At 38.6% G+C, this 15,956-nt stretch overlaps 1 protein-coding gene across 2 annotated transcripts; it reads right to left on the bottom strand.

The window, feature by feature from the left end:
• Positions 1–615: 615 nt before the first annotated feature.
• Positions 616–14,968, bottom strand: LOC114940344 (uncharacterized). Of its 2 annotated transcripts, none has more exons than XM_029314970.2 (4): positions 14,803–14,968; positions 9,499–10,896; positions 8,031–8,509; positions 616–6,582 (listed from the first exon to the last, which is right to left on the bottom strand). In XM_029314970.2, exons 1-3 carry the CDS (start codon positions 14,966–14,968, stop codon positions 8,067–8,069), a joined length of 2,007 nt encoding a protein of 668 aa, XP_029170803.2. In that variant the 3' UTR covers positions 616–6,582; positions 8,031–8,066. The 2 variants fall into 2 exon arrangements, with proteins under 2 accessions (XP_029170803.2, XP_029170804.2); XM_029314971.2 differs by having other exon boundaries at positions 8,035–8,509.
• Between the last annotated feature and the right edge of the window lie 988 nt (positions 14,969–15,956).

The following is a 15,956-nucleotide window of genomic DNA, read 5'->3' as shown; positions in this document are numbered from 1 at the left end:
GCTGTGTGTATATTTTCTAAAAATTCTATATAAAGTTTGCTTCCGGGATGTGTTGAAAGAAGTGAATTCCTCTACCAATTCACTTTTATTTACGCTACAAATTTATGCGGTTACAAGTTTCCGATAGCAATAAATTTCTTGCGTTCCTTTCACCTCTCGTTAAAAACTTGACGTTCAGACAGATCAGAGTAAACCTTCTGCCGACGCGATCTCATTTATGTAACGCAAATTTTTCCACGATAATATTGCCACGAAAATGAAAAATTATCATACACTAGTACTAGCCAATAATTGTGCCGAACGGTTCTTTTGGAATGGTTTAAAAAAAAAATAAGAAAAAAATTCATTTCACTTTCAGTCTCCTTTAAATGAGGTTTTTCATTTTATGTATAGTGTATCATCAACAATACAAGTGAATGTCGTAAATCATTCATCATAAGCGATATTCTGCACTGCGATATGGATTTTTCTTTCTTTTTCTTTCGGCGTGCATAAATTTGGCACCTGTATATAACATTTCCCACTTTTTAATGACGTAGTGTTGCATCATATTATCGAAATTTAAAGGCTGTATCTTATTTTTTTTTTTCGAACAATTATTCAAAGCTCATTCCGTTAAAAGACGCGAATAATCACCTCGAAGGATTAATTGATTGTTTTTTTTTTTCAATTATTCAAGAAAAATTTGTCTTGCCGATACGAAAGAAAAAGATCGTCGCAGATTTCTCTGTGATCGGGTTTTATAATATATATGTGTATATATTGCGGTTCTCTGTCTCTGCCCATTAGCTTTCATCAAACTACCAATTTTTTTCTTTTTTTTTCTTTTTTTCCTAAATTTTTGATCCCAAGACAGTTTTACTCTGAAATGGCAATCTTCCCAGCGTTTCTACAAAACTATACGATTTATATCGAGTAAATATTTATAGATTTCGAAAGTATCGTTAACTTAGCACTAATTTGCTAATCAAGTATATCGTACAATCACTAAATTATTGCTTTGTCGTACCTTGTATCACACTAATCTAAACCCTATGTTCCTTATATGCGTTTTTTTCTATCTTTTTTTCCCTCTTTCCGCTTCCGTTTTTCGTGAAAAGCCAGGTTTAGCGGTGATCATGCCTGCTTCTCCGCAAGTTCGTGTTTGCATATGGATGTGTGCACGATTTCGCAGATGCATTCTTCTTTTATAACACATTAACTACCGCGACACATTCCTTCGCGCGTTTCACTCTTCGTTAGAATCAATTACAATTATTCCAGAAATATATTAATCGACGGAATTATACTTGAAATTTCTTCCTTTTTTCGTCCGCGGCATATATTATTTTCAAAAATCTTGAGAAATAATTTTAATTTTGTTGTCGAGCGAGAGAGATGCATATCTTATCTCTGTATCAACAAAATGCAACAAGTATATATAATATTAATCTAATCTATTTGGACCTATAAAACGACATTATCAGATTGAAAACAAATACAAATTTCAGTGCAATTCCGTCGATTAACACATACATGTACATACATCTATATATAAGTGTATATAGTTTCCTTTGTGTGTGTGTGTGTGTGTATAATAGATGCCTTTTGCCTCCCTTCTCTCTCTGTGTGTCTAAGTATTATTTTTCTATTTACGTGTACAATGCTTGTCACATTTTCGTTGTTCTCTTTTTATACGTTCGATATATTAACATTCAGTTAGTTGAGTGAGTTATTCTTCCTATCGCTTATATTGACGATTCTTATCACCTCGAAGACGATATATGTATGTATACTACGACTGTTAAATTCGCCTTTTGCGCACACGCGCGCGGCATAGAAATGGTTTTTAGCAACTTGGTCCTCTTGAATTGGGAGTCTTTATATAAGTGCGCGACACCGCGTTTTTCCGGTTCCTGCCTTCTCATTCCATATATTATTTTGTTGCTCTCGCATGTCATATCGCTTTTACAATCGAAAATGCTTCTTTCCTTTTTTTTTTTTTACATTCGACTTGATATATTATATAAACGCCTTATCGTAAAAAGGTTTCTGTAAAGGATCAGATCGATACAAATGTGAGACACGAATAATTGCACTCGCTTTATATTACGATATAGCAAGAAATGCATTCGTGTACATATACGTATGTAATTACGAATGTCAATCCTTATCTGAGCAACGTCGACTCATAAAATTCACGAAACGAAGTCATTCCCTCTCTAAAGCAAATTTCCACCGTTATAATATATTCTAGATTATTTTTAATCATTTGAAAACAAATATATATATATATATATATATACATATATATTTACGGAGAGAGATGTGTGAAATATTTTATACAGAGATATATAAAATTAACAAAATATATTTTTATTTTATACAATATTATATTTTTATATATGTCTAACAACGAGTGACTTTTTATCTTTTAGGTTGTTCGGATAAGGATTAATCCGTATCTGACATCTCCGTTGTTTGTCCTATGAAACGAAAAAAAGTTTCAAGACGAATGCGCCCAATTTGCGAGGTTTCTGTTGTTTTCAGACCCAACACGAGGAATACGGACGAAGAACTTTCCTCAGACGTGAGAACCGTATGAGGCATGATCGTCCTGGGGCCTGGCTTAAATCATCTCTCTGTGCATCTTCCTTTTTCTATTTTTTTTAATAATAATTGGCTGTGCCCTCATCTATCTCGCGCTTACGAGTATCTGTTCTGTAATTTGTTTTGCGATCTCATCCTCTAGACAATTCACCATTCTTTTCTTGCTCCTCTAGTTCTCGTTAAATTTCACGTCGATAGATATCGATTTCGCAGCAAGATTTCGTGAACGCCTTATTATAAATTCGTACAAGGCAAAAATCATTTTTGTCAGTGTGAAATTAAATTTTGTACAATGGTTATTTATATTTCATATATTTAGTCTATAATTTATTTGTCTATCAAATTTATGTACAAAAAAATAAAAAATCGTAGAAGACAGTTCAGCCAATAAAATTCATTTTTATCATAAAAATGGAATTAAATATCGCAGGATTTTCAAATATATATAATTTCGTTACCAGCACACAAATGTGTGCAAATGTATGGTGAGACGAAATCGTGCCACGAAACATCGTTTCACTTCTTGTCACCCTTCTTGCTCGCGATACTAAAACTACTGTAAACTGTGCCACGATGTTCACGTATTCTCGATGGAGCTCACTTGGGACTCAACTTTGGTACGGGGTCGCGGATAAATGCTCATCCTCCTTCACGTTTCTATCTATTTTTTTTCTCCTATTATTGACTACCGTTACGAGTTTTACTCTATTAATTATAGATTCGATTGACTGTCGAGTATTGTAATACGGTACAAGAGAGACGAGTGTCTACAGTTAAAATCTCAAATATATTATACGAAAAAACGGTGGCCGAGTTGCTGAACTACGTGCGTTTCGTGATTTCCCGTAAGACTACAGATCTACTTTCTTGCGAGACGACTTTATACGAGTCGAGATGCGAAATGTAAGAACAAAATACGAGCAACGTCTTGCGGAAAATGGGATTAAGGAATTACAAATTTTTGAAAGAGCGAAATTTATCATTTCTCTGTAAAATCATTATTTCATCATTGTAATGATGCAGGAGATTTCAACCTGCAATATATATATATATATATTAAAGAACTGCCTATGTTTCTCGGGTCGATTATTTTTTAACACATTTTTTTTTCAATTTCGTTGCTCCTTTCAGTTATTATTGCATTAGTGGATGTTGTGAATTTTTCTTCCACGCATTTCTCATATCTTCTTTTTACATTTCGGTGCATCTCGACGTCACGTTCTCGAGAGGAAGGGAAAATGAATCTTAGGTAAAGGAGACTTCTGGCGACTTCTCCTCTTCCTCTCCGCTTATCGCTGCATTTTCTACGGCGAATAAAAAGCGATCAAGGTCTACTTCACTTGGTGTTGATACTTTTGTACTAACTAAAATCACTAAATCTCTCTCTTTCTCTCGCTCACTGGGCGCTAAAATCTCGTTAACGATAAGCGTGTACGTGGTGGAACCACGTGCGTATTACTGTACGTTTAATTAATTAATTAATTAATTAATTAATTAAGTTCGATCGATCCCTCCCTCGTTATCTTACAATCGCTCGTAAAGTTTTTTCGTACCAAAATATGTCTAAGTTATATTAGAAACGCTCTAGAGACGTGCAAAGAGACACGGGGATGGGAGGGTGGAAAAAAGTAAGGGGTTTAAAATATATACGACGAGAGAGAGAAAAAATATAAGCGTCACTTTTTCTTCTTTCTCGCTTATACATGCGACCGCCTTAGGCAACTAAGATAAAAGGGATGTAATTCAAGCGCAACTTGTTGACTAGATCGTAAGTACTTTTTCTTCTCCCCTTATAATTCCATCCTCTCCTCTGCTCCTCCTTCTCTCTCTCTTTCTTTCTGTTTCCTTTCTCCCTGTTTTTCTCCTTTTTTGGTCATATCTTTAGTGTGACGTTGCGAAATGCAACCGTCTATAAAACGCACTCATTCACTCTTTTCATTCTTCTTGCTCGAAGCGCGAAAAAAATATCTCTCAAATATAATATAATATCTCCTTGTCGGTATATTAGATTTTCACCTGCTACATACGCGATTTTTTATTATATTGCTAAAAGGTAGGAATCACGTTCTACTCATAAAAAGTAATCGTATGACTAGATATCAGCGAATCTCGAGACTTTATAAAATAAAGTAAATAAATTGAGCAACAATATTCCTATTAATACTGAGGATGACTAAATATTTCATTTCCTAAAGCTCTATATATATATACACATATACATAAATAAATTGTACAATAACAAGATATGTAAAAAAAAAAAAAATAAAAAAATTGATAATATATCATATTTTATAGGAACTCTCTGGGAATATGTGTGATAGGAAAAGAACGCTTAAAAAAGTAATCTCATCGCGCTTTGTCACGTGGAGCATTAAAAATTTAAAAGAAGGGTAATTTCAATATCCTATAAAAATCACTTGAAATATCTGAATGACATCGCCGATAGATTGAAGGGAAATCCGGGATGTATCTTTTTCTCGCCCGGATGTGCAAAAAAATATCGATAAACTTAAACGAAACGTTACAATTGCTCGCGCTTTTAACAACCGAGGAAATGATGTGTTCCATAATTCAGGGTAGCAGTACGACCGACCCTTTTGCCACCGAATGGTCATTTCTGCATTCAACAGGTGGTCCAGTTTACGTGAAATGTTGATGAAAACTTTCCACGAGCACCCGCGCGTGCGTTACGTTAAGGATCCCGGCAAAAATCGCGCAAGAGTGCATCATTAAATGCGCAAACGATCTTCCATTAGGTGGCATCGTTATATACAACGATACTTTTATACGAAAAAAAGAATAGAAAAAATTACCTTATAACGATCATTCAATTTTCGATAATCCCCTTCGCATGGCCAGATTGAAAGAACCTAATTTTAATTGGATCTTTTGAGATCGTTCTTTTAAAAAATAAGATTAAAATAGAGATATTTTTCGTTTGAGAAGATTAAAAGTTTTCTCGTTTCGGAAGAGAAAGGAGCAAAAAAGAGCAACCGATGAATCTTCATCGTCGAGCAAAGATGGATGAAAAAAGCGCTTCTTTAAACTACATAAGAAACTTATTGCACTATTTTCGACTTTATCGCTGCTCATTCCGACGAGAGCATCTCGATTCGTCGTTCTTGCGAATTCACGAAATGAGATGGTGTATCTGCGATGCTATCGTATCGATCTTCGCAAGAGAGGACGCCCAAACATATTGATATCGTTTATGAAATATTGAAATATCTTTTTATGTCGAGGCATCCTCACAAGACTGCAGACTCGCCTAAAAATAACTTGGCGAATCAAAATATAGATCTTCTCGCACTGATGGAAAAGAAGTTTCTCTCCGTATCTCGAAAAACGAGATCTCAATGGTCGGCGAGATTTCATCTTTATTTCATTTATTTTTATTTTTTTTTTTTAATACGTTAGTACTTCATTCAGGAAAAAATTCTTTGGAGAAATCAACGCACAGAGATTTTGAAGAAATTGAAGTTTATCGTAGGTGGAAAATGTAGTTGGCAACGAATGAAAAATTAATGAGCGACTTCATCGATTCTCGTTAGCGAAAAAAGGGTGGAATTTGGAAATATCCGCGCAAATATATATATATCCTCCTCTTCCGGCGTCGAGGGAAGAGAGAGAGAGAGAATCGGGAAAACGATCTCGAAAATAGAACCGGGCGCTGAAACACGCGAGAAGAGAAGCGCTTGGTGAAATATTCAGAGAGAGACTTCTTTTCCTCTCCGCGAAGTGGAGGAGACGAGCGCGAGATCCAGGGACGCCGATATGTCAATTACCCTCTCGTCCTCGTTCCCAGTAGCAGCCGCCGAGATTTTCGCCCATCCGCGACGTTTAAAGCCGACGAGTAAATCGAATTACTTTGCGCTTACCGAGAGATATCCGTTGAAATTGGATGTTACCGGAGATTCGACGTCTGATCGTCTTCTATGATGCACAAAAGAGCGGAGCTCTTCTTGACAGTTGACAGCAAGTCATTAGTCCATTCTGTAATTTTGAGGAAAATCTTACAGAATAACTGAAAGCTGTTTCTTTCTCTTCTTCTCTTTTTCTTTTTTTTTTTTTTTTTTTTTTTTACATTTCACGTATCCTCCATTTTAATCTTTCCGGATTTAGCGGAAAGCAGAGTTCTGGTTATGACGAATTTTTCGAAATCTCGCGTTTAGTCGCGTTAATTTTAGAAAAAAAGTAGAACATTTCACTTAAAAAAAAGAAATTCGAGAGAGAGATTTTATGATAAATCAATAAATAAAAATAAAACATACATTCGAGATTTTCATTCAGTACACGTCAAATTGACATATGTATATTTAAGATGTGATGTCTAATAAAAATAATTTACGAAAATACCAATATTATGAAAAATTTCGATATTAAATTTTGCACACACAACGTGCAATTTTTTTAAGCTCAAAGCCAAGAGGAGCAAGAGTTGCTGCCGTTATATCCAACTGAATGGCAGACTCGAATTCCGTGTGAAACAATCGAAAGCAATCGCATCCGCATGAGAGGTCTGCAGCGACTTTCCGTGTATTTGTATATGTGTAAATGTGTGCGCGTATGTACGTGTTCGTCTTCCCTTTCTGTCCCTTTGGTCCATGAATGGATGCACAAAGGTGTACATCTATATGCAACATATGTACTGCTTCCTCTTTCTACATCGCCGGCCAACGCCACTGCAATCGTCTCTGTTTACGTCATGCATGACCGGCTGCAAATTGCGGATTGATCGGTTAACACGGGCGCGCTATTAGGTTTAAATACGAGAACAACAGTCGCGATCGATCGCGGGACTGTCGCGGCGAATTAAAGTGCCTGTTCACTCACGAATGTGGAAATGAAAACGCAAAGTCGCTCGCGACACGCGCGAGTTTAAGTATTTTTCCAACGAGAAACAAGAAGAATGAAGAAATCGACGTCGATTTTCTTTAACTCAAAAAAAAATTACGAAAAAATAATTTATTTCCGCGAACCTTAAAGCTATGTCCTCACTGGAGCAACTTTTTTAAGAAACATGGAACATCAATTAAAAGTTGCTCCAGTGAGGACGCAGCTTATGAAATTTTCGGCAACAACTAGCAGCTTTCTTAAGAAACATGGAATATTAAAAAGCTGCTCGTTATTGCTCCAGTGAAGACGCAGCTCTATGTATTCATTGGAGCAACAACAAACAACATTTTTAAGAAACATGAAACATCGACAAAAAGTTGCTCCAGTGAAGACACAGTTTATGAAATTTTCGGCAACAACTGGCAGCTTTCTTAAGAAACATGGAATATTAAAAAGCTGCTTGTTATTGCTCCAGTGAAGACGCAGCTCTATGTTCTCATTGGAGCAACAACATTTTGAAGAAACATGAAACAGCGACAAAAAGTTGCTCCAGTGAGAACACAGCTTGAAATTTTCGATAACAACCAGTGAAGACATAACTTTACCTACGTCCTGATCGTCGCGTCCTCGACATCCCAGTCTTATGACGGCGCGTCGACGTCACAGCTGCCTTCGCTCTCGTTCTCGCGTTGACACGCCGATTCCAGGTGTTTATTCAAGTAAGACTTGAGCGCGAACGACTTGTGACACTTGGGGCACTCGTAGTTCTTATCAGACGAGTGGGTCTGCATGTGCGCCCGTAGATTCGAGCGATCGGCGAACGCCTTGCCGCAGTGGGCGCACCCGTACGGCTTCTCCCCGGTGTGACTTCGCAGATGACCCTGCAGCAGCCAGGGTCGCGAGAACATCTTGCCGCATACGCCGCAGCTGTGCGTGAGCTTGTGCGTGAGCACGTGCATCGCCAGGGCGGGCATACTGACGTAAGCCTTGCCGCAGTGGATGCACTTCTTGGCCGATTGCGAGTCGATGCTGCGATGCGTCTGCTTGTGCCGCGACAGATTCGACGAGGTCGCGTATTGCTTGCCTGATGTGAACAGAGAGAAGAGCAGCGGGTTCACCGGACCGAATATTCGCACAATGTTCGTTAACTTTGTGTATCTCGAGATTATCGTATCCACGATATTCGTTGACTTAAACATTGATCATTTTTACTGTTACACAGAGAGAATTTTCTCTTAATTTATCCTACAAATCAAAATAAAAATGATTAATATCTACCACAATAAGATATAAAATATGTTCGATTAATTTTATTATAAACATATTAATATTTTTGTATTGTGGTAAATATTAAGCTCAGAGAAGCTCTTTCAATGGCATATTGTCTCACAATTGATTTTCAGGATAAATTCTTCTAATTGTAAGAGAATTCTTCTAATTGTAAGGGAAAATTCTCTTCGCGTAAAAATATATAATATAAAATAATATTATAGAAAATTGTAGGGATAATGTGCGGTATAATTATTAAAAAATTATCATGAAAATGTATGATGTAATGTTAAAACTCTGTCTTAATTTTTTTTACTACTTAATGTGTTATAACACAGAGATAAAATATTATATTTTCAACTTTTTTTTTACTTTTTTGCTAAAGTTTTCTGTAAAAGGATGAAATATTAATATTTAATGTATGTAATGAGAGTGCTATCGAGGGCATGTATTGTACTTGATACATAATTGTGATTGCAATCTTTAATATATTATATTAACCCATGAATTATATATATTTTCAACATATTATAATCACGAAAAGAATATTATAAAAAATCCTTGCATTCTTTTTTCCATATTACAGATTAAGCGTGTGAGATAGAGTATTTAGAATACGATTCTCTTCTCGCATAAAATATGACCTGAAACTGGATCAACAAATTTAAATACAAGCAAGCGTCGAAATATCTGTCAGAAATAAAAAGGTAAAAAAAAATAATACGAAACAAATATGCTATAAAATCAATAAATGAAAAAAAAAAAACAATAGAAAAGAGACATCCATCTTTTCAATATCCTCACCGCACTCGCAGCACATATAACGACCGGTCTTGGAGGTCTCGGGCGTCTCGATCGGTTCGGTCTCCTGGTTCTTCTGCGCGGGAGGCGCCTTCTTGTTCTTCGACCTGCCATCCGAGACGAGCAACGTGTCGTACGTGTAACTAGCCGGCTTCACCCCTTCCGCCTGCTCGGTGATGGTCTGCACCTCCTTGTCCCTCTGCGTCGGCTGCGAGTTGGGGTTGCTGTTCTCGATGTCGCTGCTGCACTCGGAGGTCGGTGGCGTCAAGGGCGGCGTCGCCTCTATCTGTTGCTGTGGCAACGGCTGCTGCTGCGATTGTGGTTGCTGCTGCTGTTGCTGCTGCAGCAGAGGCGGAGGCGGCTGATGCTGCGATTGCTGAGCGACGATTGACGTGCACGGTATGGTAGACGTGCTGTACGTGAGCAGAATCTCCTGGACCGGCGACAGAGGTATAAAGACGCTGCCCGAGGGTGGCACGATAGTCGCAGTGGGTTCATAGATGATGCCTGCGGCCGGAGCGGGTTGTTGCTGCGTTTGTTGCTGATGATGATGATGATGATGATGATGATGATGTTGGCCGTAGAGAGTCGAGCCAGCCAGGTCGATCGTGTTCACCTGATAAATCGACTGCTCCGGTTGGTAGACTGTCATCTCCTGGACGTCGCTCGCTGGTGCCTCGATCACGCTCTGAGGACCGATCGCGACACTGGGCGGCGGCAATGGCGGCAAGGATCGCGACAACTCCAGGAGGTCGTGCGCCGCCTCCGTCTCCGCCGCGGAGCGATCCTTGAACATGGACGAGACGACGTTGCTGGGTGTAAGCACTCCGCAGGACGCCGGGGCGAGTCGTATCCTGAAGTCGTTGGTCGCCCTCGAGTGCTCCGGAGCGTCGTCCAGGTGGCAGGCCGTCGTCGACGAGTCCCCGGTGGACGTTGGAAGGTACAGGTCGTACCGAGGTGCCGGGTTCGGCCGCACCACGGTCGGCGGAGGTAAGGATGGAACGACCGGCATCGTCGTCGTCGCCGTCGTCGTCGTCGTCGTCGTCGTCGTCGTCAGCGCCGTCGTCGCGGTCGTTTTCTCGACGGCGGAGACGATCGATGCCGTCGGCGACGGAACCGTCGGGGACGTCGTCGTGGTGCAAGGCGTCACGGTGATGACGGTGGTCGTCTCCATCCGCATCGTCATCGAGCACTCGGTCGTTGATATCGCGTCCGTGGAGATGACCGAGACTGACGACGACGACGACGATGATGATGATAATGATGATGATGATGATGACAATAACGACGAAGCTACTATCGTTGTCGTCGTGGACGCACTACCCGCGTCGCTCGAAACTTCCTCCTTCAAGGACTTAGCCTCGGGCACGGCGGAAGTCATCGGTTGCGTGTCGGGACACTCTGTTGGGAATCAGAGTTGATAAGTTTACGGCGTTCGTGATGATTCCGCACAGAGAGAATTTTCTCGTAAAATTGACCCTGAAAATCATGGTAATCGTGCGACAATATGGTATTGGAAAAAAATATTAATCGGAGAAACTCTTTATAAGATTCTTCCAGTACCATATCGTCGCACGATTACCATGATTTTCAGGGTAAATTCTAAGAGAAAATTCTCTCGATGCAGATAGTCTGAGATACATTTTATATACAGTTATGTGCAAAATAAAAGCACCGGTTGAAGAAATGAGAGGAATTTGTATGTTTCCTCCAGCATCGAGTAATTATTAAAGGATTTCCTGGTATTCGTCGGTTCGTTCAAAGACCACAAAAGTCAGAATTTAATCCTAGACGTACAGTCAAGCCAGTCAAACATTGTGGAGGAAACATACAAATTCCCCTCATTTTTTCAACCTGTGCTATTATTACATAACTGTACATCTTATATCTAAGCAAATCGATTGAAATCGGCTCGTATTACTGCGAGACGTCTCTGTTCGTGCCGCGAGGGTGTAATCTCGCTTTCTTCGCTTCCGTTTGACTTTTTAATCGAGATTTAACAGCGCCACGGGTTTCTAAATGGAATAAGAATGGTATCCGATTCTCGTTACCGACGCGATAGCGGAGTGTCGAACCTTGATGATGGCAGCGGGAAGTGCAGCGTGCAGGAGAGAGAAAGAGGGAAGATGGGAAGGAAAATGTGGGTTGCACAATACGGATTGTGGAGATCGGTGGAGAGCAGGGGAGGAAGGTAGCGAGGGATTATGACGGCAAATATGTTAGAAACGAGGTCAAAGGGGATGGCAGCGGAGAGAAGCTAGAAGGTCGGCCGCGGAGTAAGCGGATATAAAATTTCACGATAACTCGGTTATGAAAGTGCACGTTTCGCTTTAAGAGAGCAACCGACTTCCTTACGCCACACCGTCTCTCGTCGATCCGTTTTAATATTTCTGCGTCCTTGTTTGTTCCTCCTCGCGCGCGAGGCGAGATAAATTTCTATTGCGATCACGAAGAGTTTGCGAACGGATCGACGTCGCTATGAATTATTATTGCGAATGTTCCTCGCCTCGTACGATATATATATATATATATATATGTATTGTTTCTCGTCGTATATCAACCTAGGGCCTAGGATATACGCAAAAGTTTTCCCGGAAATATATATTCCTGTGTGTCGCGCGGATATTGATATTCTTATACCGTAAAGGGAGATATGAGATTATAAAAGTTACATATCTTTATATATATACCTACACACATCTTTTTATATTAATAATGTATTTATATCAGCAAATTATTTTTTTCGAGTAAAAATGTGGAAGAACTGCAGTAAAAATCAACATACAATCTTTAACAGTCTTGATAGACACTTTGGATGATTTTAAAATTAGCTAGTTAAAGAAGAGATGAAAATATGTAAATTCATCTTAAGATAAAAATGATTTTGTTTTAAATATATCTAGATAAAAGATAAAATTATATGGCGATTCATCTAGATAATTTTCACATAACATTATTTTTAAGACCGCTTATGTAAACACAGTATTAAAAAATGTAAATTATAAAAGGGATATAAAAATATATCCATACTTTTATTTATAAGCTTTTATCGTTTACTGATTAAGTTTTACACTAAAAAAAAAAGATTTGTTAATTTAACTGAACCTATATTAATATTTAAGTCAAATATACGTTTTGTTAGATTTAACATATATATTTATTGCAATTTAAATATTTTTATATGTTTAATTAACAAAATAATATTTAGTTAAGTTAATACATTTTTTTGTCTATTAATTAAGTAATTTTATGTGCTATGACTTTAAACTAAATTATCTGAACATTATTCTAGATAATTCATATCTTTATTATCTATATAAAAATAAGATGGCGCCAAAATAGACGATGATCTATATAAAATTTCATTTATATAACAGTCCAAATACTGCTCTTTGCATCAAGTATTCTTTCTCTTTACACGTGTAAAAATACAATAGCGATTAATTTTCTTAATGAACACGCATCTTTGAGCCGTTCGGGAGAATTTCAATGAAAGGCACTTTGAAACGTTTCCGCAAACGCGATTTCGGCCAATTCCGAATTGCTTTCGAAACTCTCTCGTCTCTTCCGTCTAACGACACGCGCATTGCCATTACGATGATTCTGAGCGTCGCCTTTGTAACTGCATTTACCGTGTCTCGGCAAGTTTCGCATGCCATTTTCGCACGAAGAGAGTTTACGGATGCGCCGTACAAGTAGTAATACGCCACGGGGAATTCCACGGAACAATTAAGGTCGTTTCGTTGCGACCAGGCAACGCGCATTGTCGGGAATTACGTGGTGCGGCGCAGCAGCGTGTGCCATTATCGCTTGATAATTCGATACAAACGGCCCGGCGCGTTTATATGCATCCAAGTGAATTTCACAAAGTACCGCTAAAGTACTAAAACACTCGCGAGAGAATGCAAAAAAAAAAAAGGAATAATTCTATCGCCCTTTTTTTAATATACTTGAAAGAGAGAGAGAGAGAGAGAGGAATTATTTTAATACGCGGAAAAATATGTTAGATTTTTAATAAATGCAATATATATATTTACAATTAATATAATAGAAATTTATTTCTGTATTATGAACATGTAATTAATAAATGATATGTATTATGTTAATTGGTAAATATTACATATTAATGAGTATATAAATATCTGTTTGCAATGAAGAAGGATTTTTCAAGCTTTTCTTCGACATCTCGAAACGCTGGTCGAGGTCGATGAACCATCGAGAAAAAGAGCGATATTTGTTGCGTGCAGAAAAACTCTAATGACAATACAACTTGTTATTGCGCGAGGACGTTGTTAATTAGCGGTCAGAGCGAAAGGCAACTACATATAACGTTTATTTCACCCATTGCATCTGATCTGATTTTTATTGCCCGCGCTTAACTCGAGAAAATACATTCTCAAGATCTGCATTCGTTATCCGAGCCATCGTGCATGCAAGCTGCATAATTGCAAGGATTATCTCGCATGCGATCGCAAAATTGCACGACGAGCTTTTTCAGTTTCAAACGATATCTTTTTTCTTCTATTCCCTAACGGCACACATATCCCGAAGACGTTCAGAGAACATCCTGAGGATGTTTGAATGTCCTCTGAATATCTTTCGGATATGTTGCGCTATTAGGATTGTTCATACATTGTTTAAAAAAAAAATTCTCTCTAAAAAAACGATATCTTTTTTTTCTATTCCCTAACAGCACATATATCCCGAAGACATTCAGAGAACATCCTGAAAGTGTTCAATATCTTTCGGATATATTGTGCTATTAGGGTTGTTCATACATTGTTTAAAAACAAAAAATTCTCTCTAAAAAACGATATCTTTTTTTTTCTATTCTCTAACAGCACATATCGTATATTCCGAAGACATTCAGAGAACATCCTGAAGATGTTCAATATCTTTCGGATATATTGTGCTTTTAGGGTTGTTCATACATTGTTTAAAAAAAAATTTCTCTCTTAAAAAAACGATATCTTTTTTTTTCTATCCCCTAACAGCACATATATCCCGAAGACATTCAGAGAACATCCTGAAGATGTTCAATATCTTTCGGATAAATTGTGTTATTAGGGTTGTTCATACATGGCTTAAAAAAAAATTTCTCTCTAAAAAAACGATATCTTTTCTTTTCTATTCCCTAACAGCACATATATCCCGAAGGACATTCAGAGAACATCCTGAAGATGTTCAATATTTTTCGGATATATTGTGCTATTAGGGTTGTTCATCATACATTATTAAAAAAAAAAAAAAAACAATTCTTTTTCTAAAAATCGCGATGAAAACGTCTTCTAAGGGAGAAATACGCACCTTGTGCAACAGGGGGTGCAACGTGCCCCTCGGTGGGTGAGACGAGGAGCTGCATGGTGGTTGGCGATGGCGTGCTCCTTCCGCGACCCCAGCTCTCGAATCCTCTGGCAACGCTGCTTATGTACTTGTTGCACAAGGCCTTCTTCACCATGTAGCAACGCGGCATCTTGGCCTCTCTGATCGTCGCGCGCTTCTCACCGGGATTAATATCGCGGCGTATCGTTCTAAGATCACCAAACAATCGCGTTAAGCAAACAACCCTCTCTCTCTCTCTCTCTCTAGAGTATCCCTCGTCGTTTCTTCTTCGTCCTTCGAGTATACCTTATTGCGAGTATATATAATGTATGTATATATACGTTCCCGATGACGCGATTTGCAAAGTGTCAAACGTCAAAGTATCGCGTTCTCCCGCTCGCACCAGAGATCGCACTGCTTTTCCTCCTTTCGTCAATCTTCCACCACGTTTGGACGTCGATCGATCCCTCAATCGATGCTCCAAATGTCCGTCCCATCGATGCGCTTCCTCTCGGATATCCCGAGACGCGACATGATCGGATTGTTCCTTTTACACTCTTGAAATTCCTGTAGCGAGAAGCGCGACCTCCTTCAATAATTCACCAGGCGATATATCGTTATTTAATCCTAGACGTCGTTGCACGATTATTTTCAATAGGACTCCTGTGTAAATGTATATATATATATATATTATATTTATATTTATATTTATATTAATGTTTTTGTATATAATCATATAAGGATGAATGTGTGCGAGCGTACGTACGATCACGGTGTCTCTTATACGCGTGTATATACATTCATATTAAAATATCTCTCAAGTGAAGCAAAGCTGAGAGGAGCTCCCGATCGAGTCCCGGGGAAAGAAGGGATGAAATGCGCGATGTTGCGGTTTCTCTCTCAGTCGACTGGGGGTGCGAGATTATATAAGTGGCGAGAAGCGGGTGTGTGCGGCTTGCCTTTGCTTTGTTCCTCGAGATTACCTTGTTTGTAGTATTGCTTTCGTTGTATATATTCACGGGTGGACGATTTACATTCTCTCTTTCTTTATCACCTTCTCTCTCTCTCTCTCTCTCTCTCCCTCTATTTCTATCTACGACCTCATGTGTCTACACGCTCGTTCTATCCATATCTCTCCT

This window comes from Nylanderia fulva, unplaced genomic scaffold (assembly GCF_048542155.1).
Source record: "Nylanderia fulva isolate GAGA-0341 unplaced genomic scaffold, ASM4854215v1 Scaffold16, whole genome shotgun sequence".
Taxonomy (NCBI): Eukaryota; Metazoa; Arthropoda; class Insecta; order Hymenoptera; family Formicidae; genus Nylanderia; species Nylanderia fulva.
The sequence above is the reverse complement of the archived record's forward strand: the minus strand, read 5'-3'. Positions and strand labels throughout refer to the sequence as shown.

Coding starts and splice junctions, on each gene's coding strand:
- LOC114940344 (XM_029314970.2), bottom strand. CDS start 14,968: ATGCCGCGTTGCTACATGGTGAAGAAGGCCTTGTGCAACAAGTACATA. Junction 10,897..14,802: donor TGCACCCCCTGTTGCACAAG/GTGCGTATTTCT, acceptor GATTCCCAACAG/AGTGTCCCGACACGCAACCG. Junction 8,510..9,498: donor TTATATGTGCTGCGAGTGCG/GTGAGGATATTG, acceptor TGTTCACATCAG/GCAAGCAATACGCGACCTCG.